The 27,799-nt window shown below is 35.6% G+C and overlaps 2 protein-coding genes across 12 annotated transcripts in view; both read right to left on the bottom strand.

The window, feature by feature from the left end:
* NEK10 (NIMA related kinase 10) overlaps window positions 1–15,525 on the bottom strand; it is a 186,153-nt gene extending 170,628 nt beyond the window's left edge. The window contains exon 1 of one of the 3 annotated variants that reach the window (XR_005647358.1): window positions 14,891–15,096. The gene's annotated coding sequence lies outside the window, so the exon portion shown is untranslated. Of the gene's footprint in view, window positions 1–14,890 lie in introns of all 3 variants that reach the window. The other 2 variants (XM_039836712.1, XM_039836713.1) reach the window with 2 other exon arrangements.
* A 2,373-nt stretch (window positions 15,526–17,898) lies between these two features.
* The window catches only part of SLC4A7 (solute carrier family 4 member 7), a 96,879-nt gene continuing 86,978 nt past the window's right edge, over window positions 17,899–27,799 (bottom strand). For 5 of the 9 annotated variants that reach the window (XM_039836724.1, XM_039836720.1, XM_039836719.1 and 2 more), the window contains 2 exons: window positions 27,494–27,591; window positions 17,899–22,134 (listed from right to left, as the gene is read on the bottom strand). In XM_039836724.1, coding sequence (XP_039692658.1) covers window positions 22,053–22,134; window positions 27,494–27,591 — 180 coding nt within the window. In that variant the 3' untranslated portion in view covers window positions 17,899–22,052. Of the gene's footprint in view, window positions 22,135–24,088; window positions 24,197–27,493; window positions 27,592–27,799 lie in introns of all 9 variants that reach the window. The other 4 variants (XM_039836722.1, XM_039836717.1, XM_039836716.1 and 1 more) reach the window with 1 other exon arrangement.

The raw sequence follows: 27,799 nt of genomic DNA, 5'->3' as shown, positions 1-27,799 counted from the left end.
TTTAAATATGCAAAAGTAAACATTTCTAATACAATAAAAATGTTTATATGAATACCATTTACTATTACCATTCAAAAGCCTTTAGGGTATGGTTTACAATTATAGTGGCCAATGGACCTCTATTTTCTGAGTCATCCTTGATTTCAAATATTCTGACCCATTGCCCCAACAAGTATCGTTCTGCATGTCAGAAAGAGTGCTCTCGTTTGGGGTTTCCCAAATATATATCTATAAGCAAATACCTACAGCCCAAATAATGCTTTTATGACTTCTTATTTGTATTTTTTGACAAGTATCCTTAATACATGCTGCTATTTCAGGGGGTTCATCCTTCATCATGGGTCATGCTCCTAAGAGTCCCAGAGAAAGCTCCGACCACTTGTAAATATACATTAGTATTGAGGGCAATGCACAAAATGTCATTGGATTTCCACAACTCCTAAAACTTTCAAGCTGCCACCTGAATCCCCATGTGGACCAATTCTACTCAAGCTCTTCTGCAACAATTAAGTCAGTCTTGCACAGCCCCTCAACTCAGTCAACTATCCTGTTAAAAAGACAACAGGCTCAAAAATGGAGTCACTTATGCTAAGTTCCTTGTCACTAAACCAAGACTTAATTATAGTTTCAGCTCTCCAAGAAATAGAAATTTAAACCAGCCATTCCAGAATCACCCGATCAGTATTAGTCATATAATCTACTTCGTAAACCCTTACCATGCCCTTTTGGTAAAGTAACTTTGTAATAACCGACCTGCTTTTTGACTAGAGTAACTTCCCTGTTCTTGTTCTCTTCTGACTCAAATGTCTCTCATTTTGTATAGCAACTTGAAGCTCCTTTCCATCTGCTAAATTGGATGCTGCCCAATTTATGAACTGCTGAATAAAGCCAATAAGATCTTTAAAATTTACTGTTAAAAAAAAATTTTTTTTAACAGGCAGGATAGTAAGGCTGGCCAGCCTGAGTATAAACCCAATAGGCATTTCAATCATCCGAATAAAGCTTTGTAGTCATCATGGTCACCCTTCATAGAATAAATTTTAATACTATTTCTCCCTTCCATTCAAAATATAAATGTGGACAAAGTAATGGACAAAGCAATTTATTTGTTTGATATTTTTCCCTTAATTAATTTTTTATTCAGTTGTTTTAGTTTCCAGAATAGAAACAAAAAGCAAGTTGAAGATATCCATACTTTCAATTACATAGCAAATACAAAATTAAACAAACTATTGGTTTAATTTGATTGGCTGTAAAATTTTCCACTGTGCTTCAACGCCACACTTTGACTTCAGTGTGTTTTTCAGGCATGAAAAAGCATGCATTATTTTCTTATAATTGCATGCCTCAATGTCTTGTGAAATCGATGGTCAAAATTCAAGTGTTTCAGAGGAATTTAGAGGCAAAAGGAATTGCCAAAGAGTGTTTCACTGCAACAGAATCTAGTGAAATTTAATTTTGTGAAATGCTCAAAGACAGTTGAAGGATTTAAAAATGATTTTCCCAATACAGTTGTCATATTTGTAAACAAAGAGTTGAGCTGGAATTTAAAATTGGGGACCAAGGCTCTCATCACCAATGCACACCAAGAAAAGCACATTATTAAAATTTTAGAATTATGCCTAGGATATAAAGTCATGGATTAATTCATTTAACAAACACTTATTGAACATTTACTATGTCCAGTCTCAGAATGAAAACTGCTAATGGTAAATGAGGCTATTACAAGCATGTGATTCTACCACAAAGAAAGAAAAACTCACTTAGGAACTTTAAGATATGTTTTGTGCGGTATTCAGAGAGAGATTTGATCTTGCATCAGCTTTACTCAAAAGGAAGGAAGGAAGGAAGGAAGGAAGGAAGGAAGGAAGGGGAAGGAAGGAAGGAAGGAAGGAAGGAAGGGAAGGGAAGGAAGGAAGGAAGGAAGGGAAGGGGAGGCAAGGGAGGGAGGGCAGGGAGGGAGCAGGGGAGGGAGGAGGGAGGGAGGAGTTGGGTGAGAGGAAGAATAGGTGATTTGTAAATTAATCTTTAAAAGCAAAAGATCCAGGTGCTTTTTATAGTAAGATATTAAAATATCCTCCAAAGTTTCTGAAATAAATGGAAATCCAGTCAAAATAAATAGAATCTAATTTTACTTTTCCCTCAAGGACAGAGGGAAAACTCCACATAGACACATTTGCCCAACAGCTTCGAATTCCTGCTCAAACCATAGCTGCAGACTATTTTAGAAGCAAGAAATGAAAGCCACAATGATTAGCACATGAAAATTTGTAGAAAAGCTCACAGGCTTCTTCTGCTAAACACTCTGCCTTATTCCCTTGTTTAATTCCCAGAATTTTATTGACCTAGTATGTGAACAGGAAATAATCATCTAATAGTTTTATCAGTTTAAGATTAGTGTCTAGTCTGTGAGCTGGAAGAATGAAAATAAATAACTTTCTGGAAATGTTTCACTTAATTAAACAGTAAGCAAATTCACCAGAATCAGTAGAAACAGACAATTGCCTTTAGGATAAAAAACAAAATCCTTTCCACTTGACAGCTGTTAATAAGAAAACTATTCCAGGAAAAAAAAAAGAAAGAAAAAAAAACTTTGAGATTTGTGGGAATGCTTTAAATATTTTATCTAATCTCATTTTAAAGTAACAAAAATGATGACACCAGTGCTTATAATACAAAATGGGGAGAAGGGTATGCTGTGGCAGGGAGGGAAGTCCAGATCTTAAATCCAGAGGAAGACACTTACTGAGGAAGTGTTCTCAACAGAGGTCAAGCCAAGGTGCTACTTAAGGTAAGAGCTCTCCAGGGGGTAGCTTCACTCTGATTCCAAGGGAAGCCTGGAGTATGTAGATTATGCTCTGAGCTGTGGAAGCCTGAGGGAAGGGAGCTTGGCTTTTCCTGTCACCTTCTGTCATTGATTAAGGGCTACCAGGGAAGGTCAGAACTCCCAAGGCACCTGCCTGGGGATTAAGGAGACTCTAGTAGCTTGTGGGGAATCCTCCAAAAAAGAGATATAGGAACTGGCTGTTAGAAGGAAAAGAACACTGAAGCCAATACCTGGAACAAACGAAAAGCCATAAGGGTGGGTGTCATGTCATAAGGGGTGGATGCCCGTGTCATCCACTGTGATCACCGACTCCACTGGAGGAACTATAGTTGATGGGGATATAAGAATCTTTGCTGAGCAGAGCCAACTGCGGTAGCTCTCAGCTACAGAGTCAAGTTTCCCTCGTCCTTTGCTTGACCTCTCCAGATGCTAGCATGACCTCATAGCCTAGCAGCTAGCTCGGTCTCTGGCCTTTTCTCTATCTACCCTTTCTCCCTAAGGGAGCTCTTTCAGTCCTGTGGCTCTATGTACCATCTGTAATTCCAAATTTATGTGTTCACCCCTAACCGCATCTTGACCTCCTCAATGCACGGTCACCACCTGGATGTCTAACAGGAACCCCAAACTTAACACACCCCCAAACAAAACTCTTGATCCCCTCCCCCAGTACCAAATTCCCCTAGTGCTCTCCATCTCAGTCACTGGCACCACCCAGTGACTAGACAAAGTTCCTGATCCCTCTTCTTTACCTCCCCTATTCAAGCCACCAACAAAACCAGTCAGCTTTCCCTCATCTCCATTCCCACTGCTGTCACTCTATACTCCGAGCCATCATCTCTCTTGCCTAGACCACTGTCACCACCTCTTCACTAGTCTCTCTGCTTCCACTTTTGTTCCTCTCTATCCACAGGAGCCCACGGGATTAATTTAAAAGTTGAATCAAATCATGCCACTCTGTGGTTTACGACCTTCCTATCGCACTTGGCTTCTAACCATGACTTTCACCTCTCTGAGCGCCTCTGTCCACTCCCTCTTGCTCATTCCACTTTAGCCATGCTGGCTTTCTCCCTGGCCCATAAACATGCCAACCTCATTCCTGCCTGAAAGCTTTGGCACTTGCCACTCGTTGTTTCCCTCTCATATTCTCAGGCAGGCTCTTTGGTGTTATTCGGGTCTCAGCTCAGATGTCTCTTCAGCGAAGGCTCCTCTGATGAACCTCTGTAACATATTCACCCCTCCACACTCAGACTTACCACTTCACCTTGTTTTATTTCCTCCTGGAGATCATAAATGTCGAAAATCCTCTTGTCCATTTATTGGTTTCCTTTCAAGAGATCATAAGCCCCATGTGGACAGAGATTGTGCCTTGTTTTATCCACAGATCTATCCCCAGCAGACAGAGCAGCACTTAGCACAATGCATGGCAAAGCGTAGGCACAGTATAAGGACTTAAAAAAGCATTGTGTCACAATCTGTAAGGAGTGGCTCAGGTATTTTTTTACCATAGTTTGTGACTCATTTGCTTTATAAAAATTATTTAATTTTTGAATTAGAGCTTCCTTTGACCCACGCCCCCCAAACCTGTACTCTTCTTCAGTGTCCAAAGAGGCCTGTACTCCCCACATTGCAAACCTATGCATGAAATACTGCAATTGCCACATTACTCCATAAGGCTACGGACTGGACCTCCTTTATTCACCAGACACATGGGAGGCAAACAGTAAATATTTATTGAACAACAACAAAAAAAAGAATGAATGAATGGATAAACAAATTATTTTTTAAAAACCTATCATTGCTCTTTTAGTCAAAAATCTCTCATAAACCACCCTTAATAAATCAAATCAATTGATGAGTATTTGTAATGTTATAATTATCTTGAACACACTCAGGAATTATCTCTCTTATTCATTCTTTAAAAGAGAAATTAGAGTTTTATATTAGATAATATTTACGAACAGTGCTTCTCAAACTATCTATGAAGTTGTTGTTGTTGTTTTTTTAATTTCAAATCTATTAAGGGCCAATACTTTTGGTCCATATCAAGTAAGTCTACTGACCATGTGCTTGGCTATCGCGGCAAAGTTGAATTTCTGTAAACATTCCTAAACGCTTCCTCTCAATTTTATACTTATCTCTCATGGATCAGTTACCTACCAGTCTGAACACCACCTAAATAGCGCTGGCCTAGGTAATTGAAGTCTGTCTTTTCAAATAATTACAATGTTTTCACAGGAACTCTAGATGATTATCTGAGAACCACTACCCTAAGTACAGAGCCCGAGAGGACTAACTGAGCTGTCAATTCTAGGACAACCAGGAGAGGGAGAGAGTGAGCCTGGGAGGGGAGAGCTTGTGGCCAAGTAGCTATGGCTTAACGCTCTCCACTGAAACCCAAGCAAGCCCTACTTCTCTGGGGTTCCATGCACAGTTTCATTTGAGAAAAGGGTTCTACTGCTAAAAACACAAATAGAAAACCACTCATTTTCTACCCTTTATTTTAAAGATGAGATGAGGCAAAATAGACTACAATACTTGCTATACAAACACTTGTGTTCACATGGATTTGCCTTTGATTTAGTATTTCTTCTTAAAAAAAAAATGGGAGTGCGCAGTGAAAATTCATATATAAAATCCAAATGCATGTTACTTTAAGGACAGAAACTCTGGGGATCTTTCCTTTGTACAACTCAGTCATCGACCCAAATACTATCTCCAACAGGAGAGATGAGATCTTTTCCATACCTCACAGGACACTCAGTGCGTTGGCGTTTACAGCCTTAGTCAAGCTCAGAAATAATCACAGTTTTCTGACTCACTATTGAATTTTTTAATCCATTTTTTAAAAAGAAACACTCAAAAGTTATTCTTAGCCTTCTGTCATCTGAAATTTGGATTAATGCTAAAATAAGTCCCCAGAGACACATACCTCATTTGCTTATGATCGCTTGGTAATTGCAGGATAAACACAGATGACAGAAAGACATCCAAGCCATGGTAATATCACCTTATTGACTGTAATTAATCTAAATTGTGCAACATAAACCTACTAACTAAATAATATGGTGAGTATTTTTTATATGGTTTTCAGATTCTCTACCTGGAAATTCTTTTTTATTCCACAGTTAACTTAGATGATCAAAGATCCTTAAATGGCCTCATCTTTGCTGAAGATAAAACAGTCATTTGATTTATTGTGGAAAATAGCTTCAAATCCCACAAATACCTTTTTCTTCTAATCACTTAGGTTGCATCTTTATAAACATTCTATTTTATTTACTACATTTACTAATGGTTAAAAAATAACATTTGGGAAAGTAATAACAGTAAGAGCGTTTGGCATGACTAAAGTTAATTACCAGCTTAGCTACATCAGGTTTATTATTTTGAAAAAGCACTAAAATAAACTGCTATGAACCCTACCACAAAAGGAAGTAAAAACTTCCTTGTTCCAACAATAGGGGGTTCTCATTCTGTTGATGAATTATGGTTAACCTCCATATTTAATGACAAGTTGCAGTTCTATCTGTGCTCAAGTAGGCATTAAAAAAACTTAGAGAACTTTCAGCCTTATGACTAGCTGGCATTGCAGAATGAAAAATCATTTCTCCAATTCCTTTACTGTAGATATGTTTTTCTTAAAATTCCTTAAATTGTGATTCTTGGAAAAACATGGTTAAAACAAGATATGATTCACATAAAGCAACCAGAAATAACAAAAATGTGTTAAAATGCATTGGTTAAATGTTATTTTCTCAATCTTGTTAATTGCACCATGGTGATACAAAATGCTAACGTTAGGGGAAGCTGAATGAAGGGTATATGGAAACGCTGTACTCTTTTTGCAGCTTTTATGTAAGTCTAAAATTATTTCAAATACTTCAAAATGAGCTGTCCACTTGAGCAGTTCATTTAAGTACTCTGAGAATAGAGAAACGGTTTATTTTTACAAAGAATAATTGCTCCTAATCTCACAGATACAGGTACTTGGTCTTTTTCAAATTAGTTGTGTTTTAGAAAACTATGCCTTCTGCACAGGAAATATCAACTTAAATTGAACAAATTACTGGAAAATCATACACACATACAATTTTAAAAGTGAAGTGATCAAAAAGTTAAGGACCCCCTATAAGAAATACACTTGCTTATACCTATTATACCTCAAAAAGCTAGTCTGATTCTCTAAACTGTAGGCCTGATTTTATCCCTTATATTACATTGTTATTGTTCTTCAATGAAAAATGTGTGTGGAACTAGCAGACTAAAGACAGTAATTACAAGAAAGAACTTTAGAGAACATCTGGTAGCAGGGGTCTAACACCTTCCAGGCCCAGAAACAGAATATAAGTGAATGATAGGTATAGAGTAGATGACAGGGAGTGGCAGGGCTTCAGTCAAAACTGAGAAGGGATTCAAAAATCATATTAAAAATGAAGCAAAACAAACTGAAACACCTGCACAGGACTATGAAGCAGATCCACAGGTCATCAGCTGTAGATTATGGTTCAGCCCTTCATTTAACATGAAGAAACTGAGGCCCAAAGAGGTAAAAATGTGCCTAAGAATAGGAGAAGGAAGCCCAGTTTACCTTCGGAATCTAAATCTTAATGGCAAATTCTGGCATAGATGGGAAAGAGAATTTGTTGACATTGGCCCTTAGCTGAGGGCAAAGAATGATATAATAACAATTGACGCTTGCATAACTTCCCTTCCCGGGCCCTGGAGTGCTTACAAACATCCATTTATTCATCCTGGTACACTCATGTGAAATAGGTAGGTGGTGTATTGTAATATCATCATCTTAGTAGAAAACAAAGACACAGTTGCTACAGAACCTCCAGGGGCAGGAGTTTGTCTCCAGCTAAGGGCAAGCATTATCATGGCCTTGCTCCTGAGTCAATAGACTTGATACCTTTTTTGAGCAAATAGTTTATACTTTAAACAATTTTCTTTTTTATTTAAACAAGTACTTGTTTGATAATAAAATTCTAATAGTATTCTGACCATTGACTTCTCATTCCCCTACATATTTATTGACCACTGGCTATATGTGAGACACACTCCTTTAAGACTTTATTTTCATTTTCCTCGAGCTAATGCTAACCCAAGTTGGTCTGAGAGTGCTGCTCCAACATCAACTAAAATATGTGGCAACAAATACCACTTCTAATTTTCTTATTTTCAAGCTTTATTCCCATTAAAATCCTTATCTTTTGTGATAAAGGGAAATACCTACAGATATGAATGTAACTTCTATTGGTCCCCTCAACTGCCACTGCATAATGTTATTTGTGATATGTCTATGTTCATGCCTTGTGTGGCTTGAACCCGAGACCCATATACTAAGTAGTGATATTGAAAAGGGGGAAAAAAGTCCAGATAGGAAGGAAGAATTTATATTAACCAGTCAATGAAAGTAGCACACCAAACTTCTCTTTTCCCATTAGACCCAAACTTAATAAAATGATATTGTACTCTATTTTTGTGTGCCAGAGAAAGGTAACAATGATAGTCATTCCTTCATTCAAGAAATAATTACTGATCTCCTCATATAGGCTCAGCCCTGAGGATAATGCACCAAATAAGACATGGTCCAAAATGTCTTCCCCAAAAAGTTAACCACCATGGTACTAAGTGATGATAATAACTGAGTCATGGATTAGTAACGAGTATGAATTCACGAATTAGTAATAAGTGAGTATGGCTTCACAAATTAGTAACGAGTATGGATTAATGGATTAGTAACAATTGAATATGGTTCATGGATTAATAATAAGTGAGTATGAATTCAGCACAATCCATTGCCCTTTTCAGGGTGAAGAGAACACTAGATAAACACACTGACATTTATAACAATTGGCAGCACTGCAAGAAACTAAAAAGTACTTTCCGAACCACAAAATTAAATTAAATTTCATCTAATAACATTTCACTTTAAGTGCATTTTATTATTTATCCTGCTCTGTGCACAAAACACTACTGGGCACTACAAAAAAAAAAAAAATCTCCATAAATTCAGTGTGTGTGGGAAATCATACATATGTAGTTAACAATATGAAACTAATAATATTGAGCCTTTAAATAAAGGACAACTTCTTACAGTTCAGCCTAAAATGAGGAATTAAATAAGAACACTAGAAATGTCAAAAAGCAGAGAAAATTAATGTTCAAAGGAGATTACAAATTGAATGAATTCAGAGGAAGGAAAGATCATTGTGGGCTGGAGAGCTATGGAAAGACCCATGACCTGGGGACTTGAATTAGGTCCATAAGAATAAGTAGGGTGGGTGAAGAATATTCCAGGAAAGCGAACCATGGGATGGAGGCAAGACCCTGAGAGTAGTCTGGGGAGATGGTGAGTAGATGAGCTGAACTGGACTCAAAGAATCTGGGAAGAGGTGAATGATGGGTACATGAATGAGTAGAGGCCTCTAAGGCTACAGTCAACTTACAGAACAAAATAGTCTTAAATAAAGCACAGGACTTTGGCATGAGCCTCAGAAAAATGACACTTTCCTCTTCCTCACCCCCTTGCTTATTTGATCACTAAATCCTGACACTATTTTGTCTACTTAATATGGTTCCTGTCTGTTCACTCTCCACGCTCATTGCCAAAATCCTAGGCTACATCATCACCTGAACTATAAGTAATCACTTCCTCAATGGTGCTCCAACTTCCACTTTCTCCCTCCTCCCAAAAACAAAAAATCTGTTCTCCACGCAGCCACAAAAGCACCCTTTTTTACGTACAAATTTGACTAATTAAACTTTTATGGGCTTCCCATCCCTCTTAGGAAAAAAAAAAAAATTGTCAAGGCCTATGAGGTATTCCATGAGATGATGCCTTTGCCTCCCAGGCAGCTCCATTCGTATCCAGCTCCCCAGTCTTTGTCCCAGACCTGCTTCTCCTGGGTACCCCAGAACTTAAACTCCTGGACTCAAGGACCAGATTGATATAGAAAAGTCTGGCAGGCTCATCCATCATGTCACAGCTCAAGTATCCATTCTTTAAGAAAGTTTTTGCTGACCTCCTTGATGAGGTCACAGCCCCATCAATCACTGCCTTGCAGCTCTAAGTAAAGGGGCTGATTCAGGCAATAATTCAAAAAATATATAACTCTATCTCTTTAGCATACTGTAAACTAGTCAGGGATAGAAATGACAGCCAGTTTGCTCATCCCCAGCATCCAGCACAACACTACTAGTTTGTAACTAAAGAAGTATTCAATAAGTGATTGCTGAATGAATGAATGAATGAATGAAAAAAATCTTATAAAATGTGATTGGGAAGCTCCAAGTATAACTAGAGTATCATTGGTTAGATGTGGAGAATAAAGATAATGAAAAAACCGATCAGCAAATAGTAAGTTTGCCCCAGCTGACAAGTATCCAGTTATTACAGAATGTTGGTTTGACAAATATCTCTTTATAAACACAAGGAAGCCAAGAGTAAATAAGATATTCATGTTAAGTATGGACTAGCACAAATGTACATGAACAGGGCAATAAAATTCCCTAAAGGAAAGGTGGGTATTCACATGTATGTCAAGTGTAACATACACAGGCACATTAATTATGTGAACGCCATGGTCTCCACTGATGAGAGGTTAAAGGTTTGAGAATGTGAATTCTTCTGGTTACACCACTGGCATGTAGCTGAAAGGGTGGTGGACAAGAGCTGGTTTCCACTTGCCCGCTGAGTGACCTTGGAAAGTCCCTGGACCTCTGTGATTATTAGTTTCCTCATTTACCAAAAATAGAAATAACAACATCCTCATTTTAAGGTAGTAGAGTTGAAACTAAATAAAATAAAGTGAAACTCCTTTCAAACTGTTGATAGCTATAGAAATATAGGTTATTGTTATTATGATAGCTGTTGTAAATATTATCATCGAAAGTAGCACTATTCAATCTGAAGAGCTCGTCATGCTTATTTTAAATCATTTGTCTGTATTCACTGACTTCAATCCATTGATGATAAATACTAGAAATAAAATAAAAACAAAGTCTTATTTTCAATGTTACAAATAATTTTCATTTTTTTTTTAAAACCTAATTTTATTTAGGGTTTACTATTATAAGCACTTTGATGTCGTCATTCAGTCCTCGGAAGAATCCTATGAGGTGGGTAGTGTCATATCTTCAACTTACAGGTGAAGAAACTGAGGCACTGAAAAATTAAGTCACTCGGCCAAGAACTCATCTAATAACAATAACAGCAATAATAAGAGCAAATGTTTACATGGTGGCTTCACTGTGCCAGCACCATTCTAAGTGCTTTCTATGCACTAACTAATTCTCCTAGCAAATCTATAAGGCAGCTACCATTACTGTCCTAATTTTACAGATGAGGAAACTGAGGCCCACGGAGGTTAAGTAATTTTCCAGGTCACACAGCTGGAAAGTGGCAGAGCAGAGATTTAAAGCCAGACAGAGCTTCCTTGCTAATCTAATGCTATACTAATTCTCATTTATTGGTGGCATTTATCCAGCCCTCTGTTGGCCTAAGTGAATTTTCTAGATAAATGTTTACCCCTTTAATAATCAAATATTACTTCAAACATACTTTTCTCAAATTAATTAACTATTCCCTATCTTTTATGCAAAATACACTGAATACATTGTAACTTTTTCCTGATGGCCTCGGGTTAATGTTATGGGCTGTTGTGCTTTATCCATTCTGTCTCTAGTTTTTATTTTAATTTTTATAGGAGGGTTTTTCAGTCTTTCTAGATGTAAGCCAGTTGGCTGCCATTTTGTCACAATGACTCTATCGAGAGCTGTGAAGTTCGAACCTGTCGATTATAACTATTCCTAATGTAAGTTTTAATAAGCTGACTTGATGCCAATGCCATGGACTTGAGTACATGACCTTTCTTATGGCTACTGCAGATTTCAGCTGAGATGAGGGTAAGTTTGACCTCCAGATAAGTATGAGTAATTATTTTACCAAATGAGAAATCATCTATTTTATTCAGCGCTCATTTTCATGCTTTTTAAATCATCCAACATGTCAGGTATATACACAGGTATGTTAAAAGTTCACTTTCCCATGGAAGACCAAGTCTTTCAAAAATCTAAGACGCATTTCCAAATCCAAACCACAAACCCTGTCCTCAGGCTGACACTTTCTATTACTTTCTATCCCCCTATCCTGCTTATATTTATCTGTTTACTTGTCCCTCTCCCTCAAGTAGAGTGTAAGACGTTTACATGGCATTTCCTATGTACCCACCATAGTTCTATGAAATGAGACTATATTGATTCATGTAACTCCCAACAATTCCATTTTACACATCAGGAAACCAAGGTGCAAAGAGGAAGTAACTTGCCAGAGATCTCATATCCAACAGTGGAGAAGCTGGAATTTGAACCCAGGCGGTTTGGCTCAAGAGTCTATATTCTACAGACTTTGCTCTTCTACACTTAAGAACATAAATTCTAAAGGAACAGTGACTTTGTCTTGTTCACTGCTGAATGCCCACGTGCTCAATATTTATGGACTGTCTGAAAACGTCGAGCTCCTCTATGCCTTTTCAAGTGCTCAACTCATTTCAGACTGGACCCATTAAATGGTCAATAAATACTAAGTGAATGAGTCTCTTACCTGTATCAGAACTGATGACATACACAAAAGTTTGTGATCAAGTGGTATAGTATGATCAAGTATTAGAGTGATGCCCTAGAAATTGCACTTAATTGAATTTAAAGATTGAATTTACCTTTTGTGAGCTGACCATGGACATTTCAGAATTCTAACCTTTAGTGTGTTTTTCTTTCTTTTTTTTTTTAAGATTTTATTTTTTTAGGGCAGTTCTAAGTTTACAACAAATTTGACAGAAAGACACAGAGATTTCCTATATACTTCCTGCCCTCACACCTGCATAGCCTCCCCTATTATCAATGTCATGCACCAGAATGGTACATTTTATACCAAGGATAAACCTACACTGACACATCATAATCACCCAAAAGTCCACAGTTTACCTTAAGGTTCACTCAGTGTACATTCTACAAGTTTGGACAAATGTATAATTACATATATCCATCTTTATAATACCATGGTATTTTCACTGCCCTAAAAATCTGTTCTCTGCCTATTCATTTCTTCCTCACTCCTAACCCCCAGCAACTACTGATCTTTTTACTGTTTCTAGTTTTGCTGTTTCCAGGATGTCATATTGCTGAAATCATATAGCATGTAGCCTTTTCAGATTGGCTTCTTTCACTTAATAATATGCACTTAAGGTTCCTCCAAGTCTTTTCACTGTGTCATACTTCATTTCTTTTTAGGACTGAATAATATTCCATTGTCTCGATGTATCACAGTTTATTTATTCATTCACCCATGGAAGGACAGCTTGGCTGTTAGCAGGTATTGGCAGTTGTGAATAAAATTGCTACAAATATCTATGTGAATGTTTCCATTTTTAAACATGTGAAAATGAACTAAGTCTAAGGCACTATGCACTTTATATGGATTATGCACATTTGGACTTTAAAGCAATCATATTGGGTAGGTGTTACTATTAGCCCATTATACAGATACATACGCTAATTTGCTATGGGACTGAGAACTAAAATGCTGGAGCCATGACTTAAACCTATGTACGTATCTCTTGCAAACTGTGATGTACTCTCTCCATTTTCCATTTTAAACTTATGCCATATAACAATGGCTGCCATCATAATTATTATAGCATGAAATATAGATTATAAATTGAAACAGTTTCCAACTATTTGATTTTAAGGGTCTCGAAATCAAAGTAAAATCTGTAAATTCAACATTCAGTTTTTATAAGCAAAAGCTTCATTGGCCAGAAGTCATTTCCAACTTTTCTGTAAGTAATAAGGATGCCACAAAAAATGAGATTCATCCAGTTAACCAGAATCTGTTGAGCCTCTGCTATATGCATCGTACTGTGATAGATGCAACCACCTTAATGGTAGGTAAAACAAACAGGGTCTCTGCCCTCAGAGAGAGTCCAGAGGAGGAAGCAGAAAAGTAATCAGGCAATACACAGAGAATGATTGCGGAGTGAGAGCAGAGCAGAAGATGGTGTAAAAAGTAGAGTCCATTGCAGGCAGCGTGAGCAGCAGGGGAAATTACCGCCCATGGGAGAGAATGTGGCATGTTCTGGGAACAAATAATATGGAACTGCTGATGGAAGGCCTAAGGAGTTTGTATTTGAATAATGGGGAATCTTTGCAGAAAGCGAAATGCCCTTATATATTTTTTAGAAAGATCAGTCTAACAATAGTGGGGGAAAAGGATTAGATAGGGCCAGACTGGAATCAGGAAAGCTGGATGAGTGTTGGATTTAACCAGGGGACTGGTGGAAATTGCACTATAGTGAGAATGAAGATGATGATGTGGGAGTTGATTTGACAGCTGTTAATATAGTCTTGATAATTGATGGAAATGCAGAAAAAGAGGTGATGATGTCAAAGATATTACCCAGAATGTGGTTTTAGTAACTTGATAGATGGTGGTGCCCAAGACAGGGTATCCAAGGCCGAGGTGGTCTGGTGGGAGTTGGGGTTTAGGGTTGCACGTGTGTGGAGTTAACTGGCAGCTGGATTTGGGGTCCTGGCACTTAGTGCAGCATGCTAGGCTGTAGCTGGAAGCTTTCCAGTCATCAGCAGTCCTTTGGTGCCTGATGCACGGAAGTGGACAGGCTCTCACCCACGTGGAGCAGAAAAGCATTGAGCTAGTCAGAGTAGCATCATATAAGGAGACGCAGAAAAGCGACGCCCATACAGGGTTTTATGACTGAGTCTCCAGAAATGTGGGAGCAGATTGGAAGAGGGACACTCAGGCTCCATCGTTGATGGTAGTTTCTCACCATCCATTGACCTAACACCAACCCATCTGCTCTGATGAGCCTCAGAGTGGCTCATCTACCCACAAGATCCTGCACTGTCTGCCCCTGCCTCCTGTCGAGTGAAGCTGACTCTCACGGCTTCGGGGGCTCCTCCGCAAGGACCTATGGGCATCTCCCTTGAGACCCTGCCTTAAACCGCGCGCGGGCCCGGAGGAACGCCCGCTCCTGCCCCACTCACCGCGCTGGAGGGAGGGTCCCTCCTTCAGGCCAATCTCTAAATCGTCCTTCTCATCTTCTCTCCTGCTGTCACCTGCTGCTCGGGATAGGAGAGCCGGTCCCGCCCTCCCCCCAGCCCACTCCTGGACCCCTAAACGTCGGAGGCACCACTGCCAGCTGCACCGTTGGTTTTTTTCAATCAAATCCTCCTTTAGGCCACCAACCGGCGCTGGCTGAGCCAATGCCAACACTCTTTCTTCCGCTTCGCCGGGGCTCCGCAGCCAATCAGGAACAACCGTGCTGCCGCGTGCCGAGCGCCATAGCCACAGGTGACGCTTGCTTCAGTGTTGCCGTAGCAACCAGAGAACGCGCAGGTTCCAGCCCAAGGCTGCAAGCTGGAGAGGCGAGAAGCGGTGCTTAGAGGTGGCGTTGCAGGGCACTTCACCCCGATCTAGAACTGCTTGCCTGTGTTTCCTAAACGCAGGGTTTCCTAAACGCTGGGGATTTTTCTAAACTTGTGTGCCCGACCTTTAACGTTTGAAATAAAATGAGAGTGAGGAGCAGCTTCCTTCATCTTTAATTTTCAGAATTGCTATGGACTAAAGTTATTTTCTTCCAAAGCAAAGATTTAGTTAGAAAAGGATCAATGCTACATGCTAAATAGCTTTCATATAGCATGGAAACACTTTGCTACTTAAGCGCACTGCATGCTTCAGGCAACGAGAATGCGGTGTTGCGAAAAAGAGTGACCTGAGATTCAAGAGATCTGTTAGGTAAACCTATCACTAGCTGGTTCTGTGGCTTTGGGCAAGTCTCATCTTTTGTGAAAGTCTGAAGCTTCTTGAAAAATATTTGAGTGCATTAGATAAAGCTTTAAAAAGCCACTTTATTCACATTATGGGGCTTTAAAAATGTGCTAGGCGTTATTCCAAACTCTTCCTCTTGCCTGTTTTGTTTACTCCTCACAACGTCATCTGGTGGTCATTATTTTTTACCCCAGTTTGGAGTTGTAAAATGGAGGCACGAGTTTCCCAAGATGCCCAACACTGCAGAGCTAGTAAGTGATGGAGGCAGGGTAGAAGCTTCGGTTTGAATCTGGAGTGCAGTCTCAACCGCGGACGGTTTCTTCAAGTGGAGGCCCTACTCAATCCCATCTGCATAGCGCTCCAAATGCCCACTAGGGTGTCATTTAGCGTGGTGATGAAATCTTCCAGTGAATAGTGAACCCCTTTCCCTGATGTTGTCTGCTTTAAATAATGAAAAGTAGGGCCCGTGGGAAAGAACAGGTGAGTTTGGTAATTGAAAAAATATATTTTTTAACTAGAACAGGTTCCATATTGGAAATTTAGAAGGGTGAGATCAGAGCCAAATTCGGGTAAATACAACAAATTACAATTAAACTTCAGAGATCACAAAACTAGAGGGAGTAGTGTTACTAATCAAAAGAAAACAACAAAAAAGTTGACAGGTGGGTAGAAAAAGTATTCTCTACAGACATTTAAAATATTAAGCAGTGAAACAAAATGACTTCACTTAACTTCATCAGAATCCTGAACATGCTTCCCACCTTCCTCCTCCTCAACAAAACATTAACATTTTGGCCTTCCCTGAATATAGCTGAAAGTTGCATAGATTGAGACATGAAAAATATCAGCTTCTGGAGGAGAGGTGCACTATCACCTCCACCTGATAAGGGTCCACACTGTCCTCTATAAGATGATAAAGATACATGACCCTCAGAGGGGTCATGCTTGCACCAAGCTTATGGCTTATGTGGTAGGGCGTAAATCTTTAAAACCTAACATCCCTTTTATGTTTTCTAATACCCTTTTTACTATCCTGAAATGAATTCAGATAATGTAAATAACATAGTTCAAAGGTAAAACAGCATAATGTCATAACTACAACATAAAGAAACAAAAGTTAAATAGGAAATGAAATACTCAGGATCAACTTAGCAAGAAGACAAAAACATTTCTTCAAATTTCTAAAATACCATTAGACCACTGGTCTAGGACCGAACTAGGCTAAATACTCACACACACAGACACAGACACAGACACACACACACGCACACACACACACACTCGCTCTCTCTTCCAGTGGAGAAATTAGAATAATTTTAGACTGATAGCAGAAGGCTGAGTAAAATTTGAAGAAAAAGCAGAACTTAAACTTTGAAAGAATAGTAGAGAAATAGAACAGCAGGTTTCCAAATAACGGGAATGTTATCATTAAAGGCACAGAGGCAGGAATGTAAAGGTCAACTACAGAAAGAACTGATGCTCAAGAGATCAGATATGCCTTAAGGAGCAAGATTCAACAAAAATGAGTGAGATACATTTCCTTTTATCTCCCCCCGTCCCTTCTCCAAAAAAAAAAAAAAAGAATCAAAGAAAAAAGAATTTGTTCTGTAGATATAATAAATTAACAAAATATTTTTCAAAAAAACAATGTAAGCAAACTTTCAAAAGAAATTTCTAAAGCCATAAGGAGCACCTTTCCATATCTCAATCCCAAAAGTTATCAAATTCATGGTGGGGTATCAGAAGCTTTTACTGCAGAAGATACAGGAGGAAGGTGTTACATATGTGCCAAATGGAAAACAAACCAAGACCTGTTATTTAAATTGTTTTTTAAAAAATCATAAAATTAGCCACTATAAAAAGAAAAACAAGCTGAGTCTGTGAGAATTCAGTATTAACATGCTTATCACACATCATATAAATTGTGCTCATTACACATCGCATTACAAAATTCTATCCTAAATAGATATGTCTTGAAATAGGAAAAATAATGAACCAACCATCTTAAAGGTTTTAATTTCTCAACTTCCTATCAAAAAGTCATTGTGAATACAATTTTGTTTAATCTTTTCTGTTTCCTTTTTTTGTCTCTTTCTTACTGAAGCATATGAATATTAGGAGGCAGGAAATAGCAATCGCTCACATTCCTTTATTCCCAATCCCTCCTCCTGAGGAAGATATTTATTCAGCTCTTCTAATAATCAGAGTACAAAATAAACACAACTTCCGATAACTAATTCAGTAGGCTTTTATTGCTCTGTCAACTTCAATAACATCTCCAAAAAATAGTTTTCTTCTAACAATTATGAAACAAATTTGAAAGGCAGGATCATTCACATTATAGACTTGGTAAAGACCTGTACTCCATATAAATGAAAAATATCAATTCTACATTTTAAATGTTTAATTTACTTTGGATTTTATTACAAAAGAAAATATTATCACTGTAATTATAAAAGTCATAAAAATTAGAACTGTATTGTGAAATTATACCAAGCTATCAAATATTATATAAATGAACGATAAAATTCAATTTCTATTTATTTAAACACAGTAAACATTGGAAGATAATCCCCCTACGAAACAAAACAAAAATTAATATTAAAGCAACAAAAGAAAAGCCATGACACAAAAATCAATCAACGCACAAAAATTTGACTAAAAAAAACAACTGGGGTTTACAATTAGTCTAAGTCACTGTAGACGTCAATATGTGCTAATTAAATTTTTTAAATGATCTTTAGATTCCATTTCCAACTGTATGTTTTCCTATTTTTGATACTTATATTACCTTTTGCAAAGTTAAAATAGAACCAACTTTACATAAAAATAGCCAAATTTTGAAATTTTGAACACTATTTTAAATTTCAAATGTCCTTAAAATCTTTAAGCTTACTTTCTAAAAAATAAATAATTGTTGGACTAAAGCAAAAGACATTTCACATAACTGTACTGCATACGATAACAATGATGTGATCCACTACATAAATAAATTTAAAACATTAAATTAAACATTTTTTAATTATAATTTTATATCAATGGCATATGCATCTGAAATCTGAGCACTTTAAAACAGGATACACATGTAAAACTGTTGAGCACATTTACAGAACTGATGTACATGATATAATCCTTAAAAAACAGAAAGCTCTGGTGTCATACCTCAGTTTCAGAAACTATTTTTCTTTTTTACAAAATTCTGAACCTGTCTTTGTAAGAGCAAAAAAATTAGAAAGCTATTAGTACATACATATATTTTATGTATGTGGAAGAAACAGAAATGTTTTTTGGATGAAAAAACAAAAGTTAATTTTAAGTGGTAAAGAAATCTCCTTTATAAATACATGCATTAGCACATAAAAAATTTTTGTCCTACATTTTTTACAGAAGACTTGGCAAATGTGGACATTGATATGCCACAGCTTTTTTAAACAACTTAAGAGATTTAAGATTTTATAATTTACATACACACACATACACACACACACACTAGAAAGATTGTGTGCTTCACTTCAGTATATCTAATATTATTAAAAATACACAGAATCATCCTTTAGTGTAGGGAAGTTAATTCATTGTTTTCTCAAAAGCTGCTATTTTTGAGTGAAATAGCATTCAAAGAAAAGTAATTTTCAAATGGTCAACATCGAGATTTATTACAGTCTTTGTAAACAGACATCTATAAATAAATAAAACAGGGTGGAGAGAAGAATATCCTGAGGCGGCTCTGTGGCCAGGGTATTCAGTAGCACTAAGCTCCATCCTGGAAACCAAGGCATCTAAGAAAGTGCAGAGCTGTTTATATGAATTTATTTTGTAAATGGAATATGTACAGGTTTAATTATTTTGCACCTTGAGGTAAATCAGTACATAGCAATTACTACTGCTCATTTTCACCTATTTAAGGCAACATTTAAAAATCAATATCTGGAGTAAATTATATTTTTCACTTTCTTGCAATGAATGCTATCCATGATTGTTATTTTTCAAAAATAGTGAAATAATATCATGACTACATAAAACAAGCAGTTAATTACTTAAACATGAATTACCTTTACTCTTCAATGGAGTAGTCATATAAAATCATTTTGTAAGTCAAGTAGTCAAAAGAAAGCAGAAACCATTAACAAATACTAAAAATATTTTGAGTGCAAAGTATTTTGCAAGTCATGTTTTTCTGGCACTGGATAATTATTATACATAATTAAATAAAATCACAGAAACACTATGATCCCAGGTAGTTTTCAGTTTATATTTTAAAATCACTTCCTATAAAATAAGCACATATGTTTTACCCTATGATGTCCAGACACAAGGAAACGATGTGAGGAAATCTTCCTGTTCAGGTGTATCAGGGGGAGTTTACGAAATACAGCAGCAAATACTGCGGTCTTTGGAAATGATTATGCTGCTATGAGTATAAAGGAATCCCTTCAATGGAAGCTCAAAAACAATAACAAGCACCATGGGTAATACTCTATTATCAATTGCCAATAGAGTCTCACTCTTTTTTAGGCAGTACCAAATGATGCCAGCTATATTTTCTAAATAAAAAGTAGCTATAGTTAGTTGTAACCTCCCATCTGAGGCAGAAATTGAATACTTTATTTTAACTAGAATCTGATAATATGGTCTCAGATGTGAAATTACATTAAGTAATTTAGAATGAATTAAAAACACTTCAGAATTGCTATTAATATCAGCTTTTGGCATTTCTCATGATCCTCTCTATAAGAGCAATTCTTTATACTTTTGTACTTTAATTAAATGATTATAGGGAGCACTGGAATTTCTTAAATGTTCATGTCACTATTTTCCTAATGTTCATGTCACTATTTTCATCCTAATGTTCATGTCACTATTTTCAATATTTCCATGGCTTCTCAAACTTCAATACTAAATCATCCTCTTGCCAAATTATTTTCACAACCCCATTCATCCAGTCCTACAGGCTGAACAAGAACAACATTTATTTTTCATGTGGAGCTAAGAGTATGTAAAAAATAACTAAAAAAATTTGCTAGAGATTAGATAGCTCCGAAATGCAAAAACTAAATAACAAATACTAACATGAAATAGAAAGAATGCCATCAATCTGAGCTATACACAGAATGTCTAAATTCCTTTTAAAATACAAATATGGCAGTGCTTTATATCAAAGATGTAAATTCTGTCAACTGCTTTCAGATATAAACTGTAAATGCAAGTGAGCACCAACTATTTACATTAACGATTTACTCTATATTTGTTGCCTTTTCAAATGTGTATATATTTAAGCATCATATCAATTAAAATAAATATTTTAATTTGAAATCACAGATATCTATTAAATAATATCTATACAATAGAAACAATGTAAACAGAAAATGAAAGTAATTCTTAATAGTATAAAGTAATACTGATCATAAACCCATTTAAGAATTCTGACTCCTGATTATTGAATCGTACACTACTTATAATAGAAAAATAATCAAAAACTTGAACCTGATACAAACTAAACCACATTTTAAGAAAAAGACAGAAAAGGCAGAGAACAAACTGGGCATTCTGGGCTCTAACAAAGTATCAGAATTCAGAAAAAATTTCTACGGACGCAACAAAATTTTACTATTGTAAATTGACATTTTATAGCTTCTAAAATTCATAAATTATGACTAATATGGGGTTAAATAATAAAATCGTCTGCAATTTTACTTGTCTATCTAAATGGAAACCTAGTGGTGGAGGTTCTAAGATTGAAAATAAATTTTAAAACAAAAAGGTCAACACTACAGTTCATATCTAGAAAGATTCTATTGTTCTATCCTCGATAGCTAAAAAATATCCATCGCTTGTTAAACATGATGGACATCTACATAAATGAAACACAAAGAGAAGCCATGACATGTTACCATCTGTCCCGCGGCATTGGCATAAAGATTCTCTGTCCTTCCCATACCTTTCCATAAAGCACTAACAGAAGTGAAATGATATGTGAAAATTTTCAGTAACTCAGGTTAAAATTTTAACTATACAGACGAAGTACATATCACTTAAGGTTGGTATCAATTATCACTGATAAACAAATAGATTTAAAGTTTGAGATTTAAAGATTGAATGCTTTTCTCCCATATCTTTCTATTGCAGAACAGAACAAATTTTTTCAACAGAAGATATATTTGAATAGAAAAAACCATGTACCTTACTTCTGAAAGACCATTTCATATATACATGGTCTCTATGACGATCCTCACAAACTTCAGACACTACTTAACCCAGTGGTCACGCATCAACAGCGTGACATACAATATGGTAATATACAGTGACATGAAAACACACACATTTTATACATATATATGTATCTGTATATCTATCTATATAATTTCTCTTGGTTCAATTTTATAACGAAGTTTCAGCATCCATGTATTTCTTTGTTGGTTCATCTTCAAAATTTATTTGCACACTCACAGGTTTTTCAGGGCTATTTAAAACAAAGAATGAGAATAAATGATTTTGAAATGAATAGATATTACACCTTAAACATGGCCAAGAATAAGTATTCATAATAAGCCTTGGAGATGACTATTAATACTATATGTCTTATGTCTCGCTATTATTTTACTGCTTTCTTTTCCTACCAGTAAACTTAATTGAAAAGGCAAATATTAAAAACTCTTAGTTTTTTTAATGGATATTTTTCTCACTAAAATTCATGTTTTTCTTACAACTGAAGAGAAGCTCCTTGTAACTGGTCAGTATGACTATGTTTACTTTTATTTTATAAATGAACAGTTATAGAATTAGACTTTTATTTCACTGAAAACCCCATTTAAAAAATTAATCTTTGTTAATATAAGTAAGCATCACACAAATTTCCTAAAAAATGTAACAAATTTACATTACAAACCTTCTCTCCCCAAATTTGGTTCACAAAGGTAAGATCAAAACACATATTCTATATTTCAAAAGTTTACATGAAATACGATAATTCCATGATTATGGATAAACTAACTTAATTGTAACACATGAATATCTGGGGTTTTGAAATTTTTTCAAAAGTATAAAAACACACAATGCTTTGCTGAATTCTCCATGCAAAACTAAAGAATGGCCTCCCTAAACATTTTTCTGTTAAACAACATAACTCAAACATTCTCTTTCTTCCCATTTTATTTTTTATTTTTTTAATTCTTTTTCATTTAATTTTGAATTGAGGGACAACCTAAATGAAAGGCAGAAGTATGAAAATACTATATTATTATTATAACGTCTATATATTTATCATAACCATACTAACAATCTAGACCAGGAGTGTGGATGAGATGTAAAAAATTAAGAGTAAAAGATTATTTAGTGAAATTCTGGCTGCATGAAATAATCTAAAATGACAAAAGAGTTTCACTTAAAACCTTTTAAGATCAAAGATAGAAACGATGAAAGGAAACAGTCTGGCTTAGAAATTAGAACTCAAGAAATGATGATATAAAAACAAACAAACAAACAAAAATGATAGAGATTAAGTAGGAACAAGGTTCTAAAAGGAAGTAGAGAATGGGAAAACCTAATCAATTATCAAAAGACAGTAGCCAGAAAGATAGGAATTAAACAAAAATAGCTATATGATTGCTTGCCTAGAGAAGTTTTGATCTGATGCCCAAACATATACTGACAACCAATATAGTATCTGGCACATAATGTACACAAAATAAATATTAGTTACTCTCGTTTCTCCGGAGACCTAAATGATTAAAGTACTAATGATTATCAAATTGGAATCCCTGAGGTTCAGGCCTTGAAATGAGGGCAAAAGAAAGAAAACACGGTTACATAGTAAGAAATATAAGAAATAGTTATGTGGTATATGGTCCATTGTAAAACTGAATGGTTATAAAATAGTTATGTGGTATATGGTCCATTATAAAACTGAATTAAATTTCTTCCAAAGATCTTCAAGAAAGAAAGGTTGCCTCACCAGAAGAAACTGTAGGCTAAAATAAAACAGAACAAAACAAGGAAAAATTCATATTTTTCTTTTTCTTCTTGGACCACCAGAAAGCATGATTGAGGTAGTGTGTTCAAAGTAGCATTTATTTAATCCCTAGTAATTATCTTTCTTTATATGATTTTATATATTTATTCTATACTACCATAGGTATATATTCATCTCTATAATAAAACAGCTCAAATTGTTTTAAACAGGCAACTATAAATTTTAAAAATAAAACAATCAGTATCTTTGATTTCAGTATACAGAAAAATAACTGATAGATTGTCAGATGAAAGGAAAAAGAAAGGAAGAGGAAAAGGTTGGTTTTAAGTAAGGAGAATATAAATTAATGTAAATTGAGTTAAATTTAAAGGTTTTATTGAACAGCTATCCATAAGTAAACTGAAATTAGGCTATAGTTAGAAAATTTGTAAATAGTTACAGCTACCTCGTGTTAGATCTTGTTACTTTGGCATTCTCAGTGTTCATGGAAAGTGCCTTCCACTGGGCAGTTTTGGCCATTTCATCTGATATGTTAACAACTGAGGGATCAACACTGAAGAACAAATACACTTTTTGGTTAGTATTCAGTACTTGCAAAAGCATTAATAATGTCACTCTTATTACCAATATATTATTTGCTTTCGTCAACTTAAAACTAAGAAAATTCTTTGCCATGCATATAAACCAAGGTCTAAGAAGACATCAGAATACTGGAGTTCGTTCTGTTACAAAGGTTTTGTGAGGAAATGACTCTTTCTTTATAATCAAAACTAGGAGTAAGATTAATTGGCGATGATGCCCAAGATGATCAACTTGTCTAGAAATACACTACTAATATCATAAAAGAATACATTAATGTACTTCTAAATATAAAAGAGTAATACTGCCTCAAGTCAATTAGAAAACTTTTATAATTGGCACAACCTTTAATCTCATCAAACAAATATCCGAAGTAGGTAAGGAAAAATTAAGATTATAATTTAAAAAAACTTTGTTTTTTATAGCTCTTAAAAAATATTAAAAAGAATTCTGGGAAAGGTGACACTTTATTTTTTATTTTTTTAATTTATTTTATTTTATTTTATTTTTTTGGTGAGGCAATCCTTGGTTGACCTCACAGACTGCAAGGACCTTGTCAGCTTATAATCCCTTATTTTCTATTTTTTACACCTACAGCACCTGGTCTTCCTTGGTGGTCTCCCATCCAAGTACTAACCAGGCCCGACCCTGCTTAGCTTCCGAGATCAGACGGGATTGGGCTTGTTCAGAGGTGACACTTTAAAACTGGAACCGGCTCTGAAAATATTTCAGCAGATAATACAAAAACAGGTTTATAAATACTGCTTTTTGTTACCATTCACATTTTTAGTATGGAAGTGTTATCAAATTAATCAAAATGAAAATCAAAAGAACAAAATACTGTCCTTTTCAAAAGGAATAAGTGTAATCATTCCATGACCCTATGAAATGTTGTAAAAATTACTTCAAGACACAAATCCAATAATAATGATACCCATAAATAATTTTGGGCCCAAGTTGGTGAGTCACAGGTGATATGAAAGTACTACAAAGGTAACAGAAATATATTTGCAAGCCCTTTTTCTTCAGCAATAAAAACAAAAACAAAAAAAAACAAAAAAAAATTTCATGCAACAAAAGCTACAAATACAAATGTCAAATTAGGTGTTTAATTAACAATGTGATGGCAGCCAGGTTATAAGTGACTAAACAGCAGTCATTTAGAAAGTGCTAGTTTTGGACATGGTTCCATAGTGTAGCAGTTAGCATGTCTGCTTTACATGCAGAAGGTCCTGGGTTCGCGCCCCAGTGGAGCCAAGGTCCATGGTCTACTGCCGTGTCACCCTGAACAAACCCAATTGATGTCTGACCTCGGAAGCTAAGCAGGGTTGGGCCTGGTTAGGACTTGCTTGGGAGGCCACCAAGGAAGACCGGGTGCTGTAGGCATAAATAATAATTTAAGGAAAAAAAAAAAGTGCTAGTTTTGCTCATACTTGAAACTTGAATATCATTTAAAATTTAAGTCTGTAGAAAAGTGTGGCATGGTCTTTGGAGTCTCTAGGAATGGCTGCTTCACTAAGTCAAATTTTAAAAAGTGAGCAAAATGTGAATGCCCAGATTCCGCAATGGCAGAGCCATACAACTTGAAACTTTGCATAATTATTCTTTGCTGGATTGCCAACTTCAAATAACTGAAGAAATTCTTGAAACACTTTTGAGCTTCTAAATGTCCTCCTCTAAGTAAGAGTAAGAACTTTCTCCTGACTAGAAATTAAGACCTTTTTTGAAGAAAGTATATATACATTTTTTTCCCAAAATAAAACTAATCGGAAAAAGTTTGCCTACATTAAATATTTTCACAGTTTATAAGGGCTTTACAGTTTTCAAATGCTTTCACATACTATCTCATTGATTTTCATGGCTAGTAATCCAGAGCTACTTAAAATTTAAACTTCTTGCAGACACAGGCCCACCAATTCCTGGCATTCTTGATGTTCAAATTTCAGACGAAGCAGCATTAATCATGGCTCATGTCATCACTTAAAAAACAAAAATAAGTATACAGATACCCATTCTTTAAGTTAAATATCAGATAGTGTAAGTGTATAGATGCCACTTAAATTCATCAAAGTCCATGTGTAATCATACTGAGAAAGTGGTAATGCAGGACCTATAGAAATTAAGTGGTAAATAATCTCAGTAAATTGGTGTCACTAATAACCATCATAGCAATTCCTAAATTCTTTTCAGAAGTCCAACCAACGAAGTTAATATATTAATTAATTTAACGAACATTGATAGAATCTAGTGTAGCAGAGCATACAGTTGGATATATTAAAATGTCTATATGTGGTATTTAATTTAAAGCACATAAAGATTTGAGAGAAAATCATGAAAGTGATGTGGAATAATACCAATGATGAAAATTAACAGCAAAAAGTATAGAGAAAATTACTTAATAAATTCATTTATCAAAAGTTAATTAACATAAACAAGTCCAAATGTAATCTCTATTTAAAGTATAAAGATTAGTTTAAAAAAAAAAGATCGAAGCAAGTTAATTAAATATCAACAGTTTTTATTAAGTGGTCAGAGAAGGAATCTATATACTTTCTAAAACTGATTTTTCTCCTATAAATAGCTAATTTAAAATGAAATAAGTGTGTAGTAATAGGCATCAGAGGTGTGCACAAATAATATAGGTTTTTAATCTTCTAAAACTACAAAAGAATTTTTTAATTTACATTTCCCAACCTCTACTTTTAGTTCTTATTTTTAAATATAAAACACACATGACAAATGATATATGAAACAGTAATTTTTCCATAATACGAGCCTTCACAGCCAGTGGTCAAATCACACCTTTAGAAACTAGAAGGGTCCTAGGGCTCCTAAACATAGTTACATACTGAGAGGTTATCAGAAAATGGGTTACAAACATTTACTTTCCAGCACACACTGACCCGGGCCCCAATGAAGGGCAGAAAGGAAAAAGCTATACTACTGAGAGAATGGGAATACTCAGGGACTCATGTACCGATTTTGAACTTCACTAAAACAAAGACTGATGAAAGACAAATCTTTTCTGCTTGACATGGACATTAGTTGAACGCTCTGGTTCAAGTCCAGCTTTTTCTTCACTTCTGCCTATAATATGGGAGGGGAAGGAGTGGAAGAATAGCATGAAATCCTCCTTTAGTTGATAAGCCAGATGCAGGTTTTGTCACCTTTTTAAAAATAGATATCACTCTTTTAAAGAAGCATTACATGGCTTGTTCATGTACCTGACATGTATATAAAATACATTTTACAAGATGAAGTTTTATCTCACCTATATTTTAGGGCTTTAACTGGAATTTGCAAGAGACTTCCCCCTTCAAATGGAAGGTGCACAGTATCGTCATCAGCCTGAAGCATCCGTTCAGCTTCCTTTAGAGAACATACATAAAGAGATTATTTTCCACAGAATATTTCAGATCAACTTCTATGTTACAAGTCAACTAATGGTACAGAATACTGCATATAAAGACTAAAGTTTTATTTGACTTTTTTGTAAAAAGATTATTTACTTAAAAGTCCTTTTGGTCATCATGCATGCCAGATTATTAAAATGCTGTTAAAATTAAAATGTATGCTA

The sequence above is a fragment of the Pteropus medius genome, unplaced genomic scaffold (genome assembly GCF_902729225.1).
Source record: "Pteropus medius unplaced genomic scaffold, Ma_sr-lr_union100, whole genome shotgun sequence".
In the NCBI taxonomy this organism is placed as follows: Eukaryota; Metazoa; Chordata; class Mammalia; order Chiroptera; family Pteropodidae; genus Pteropus; species Pteropus medius.
Note: the sequence above shows the minus strand (reverse complement) of the source record. Positions and strands in the feature narration are given on the sequence as shown.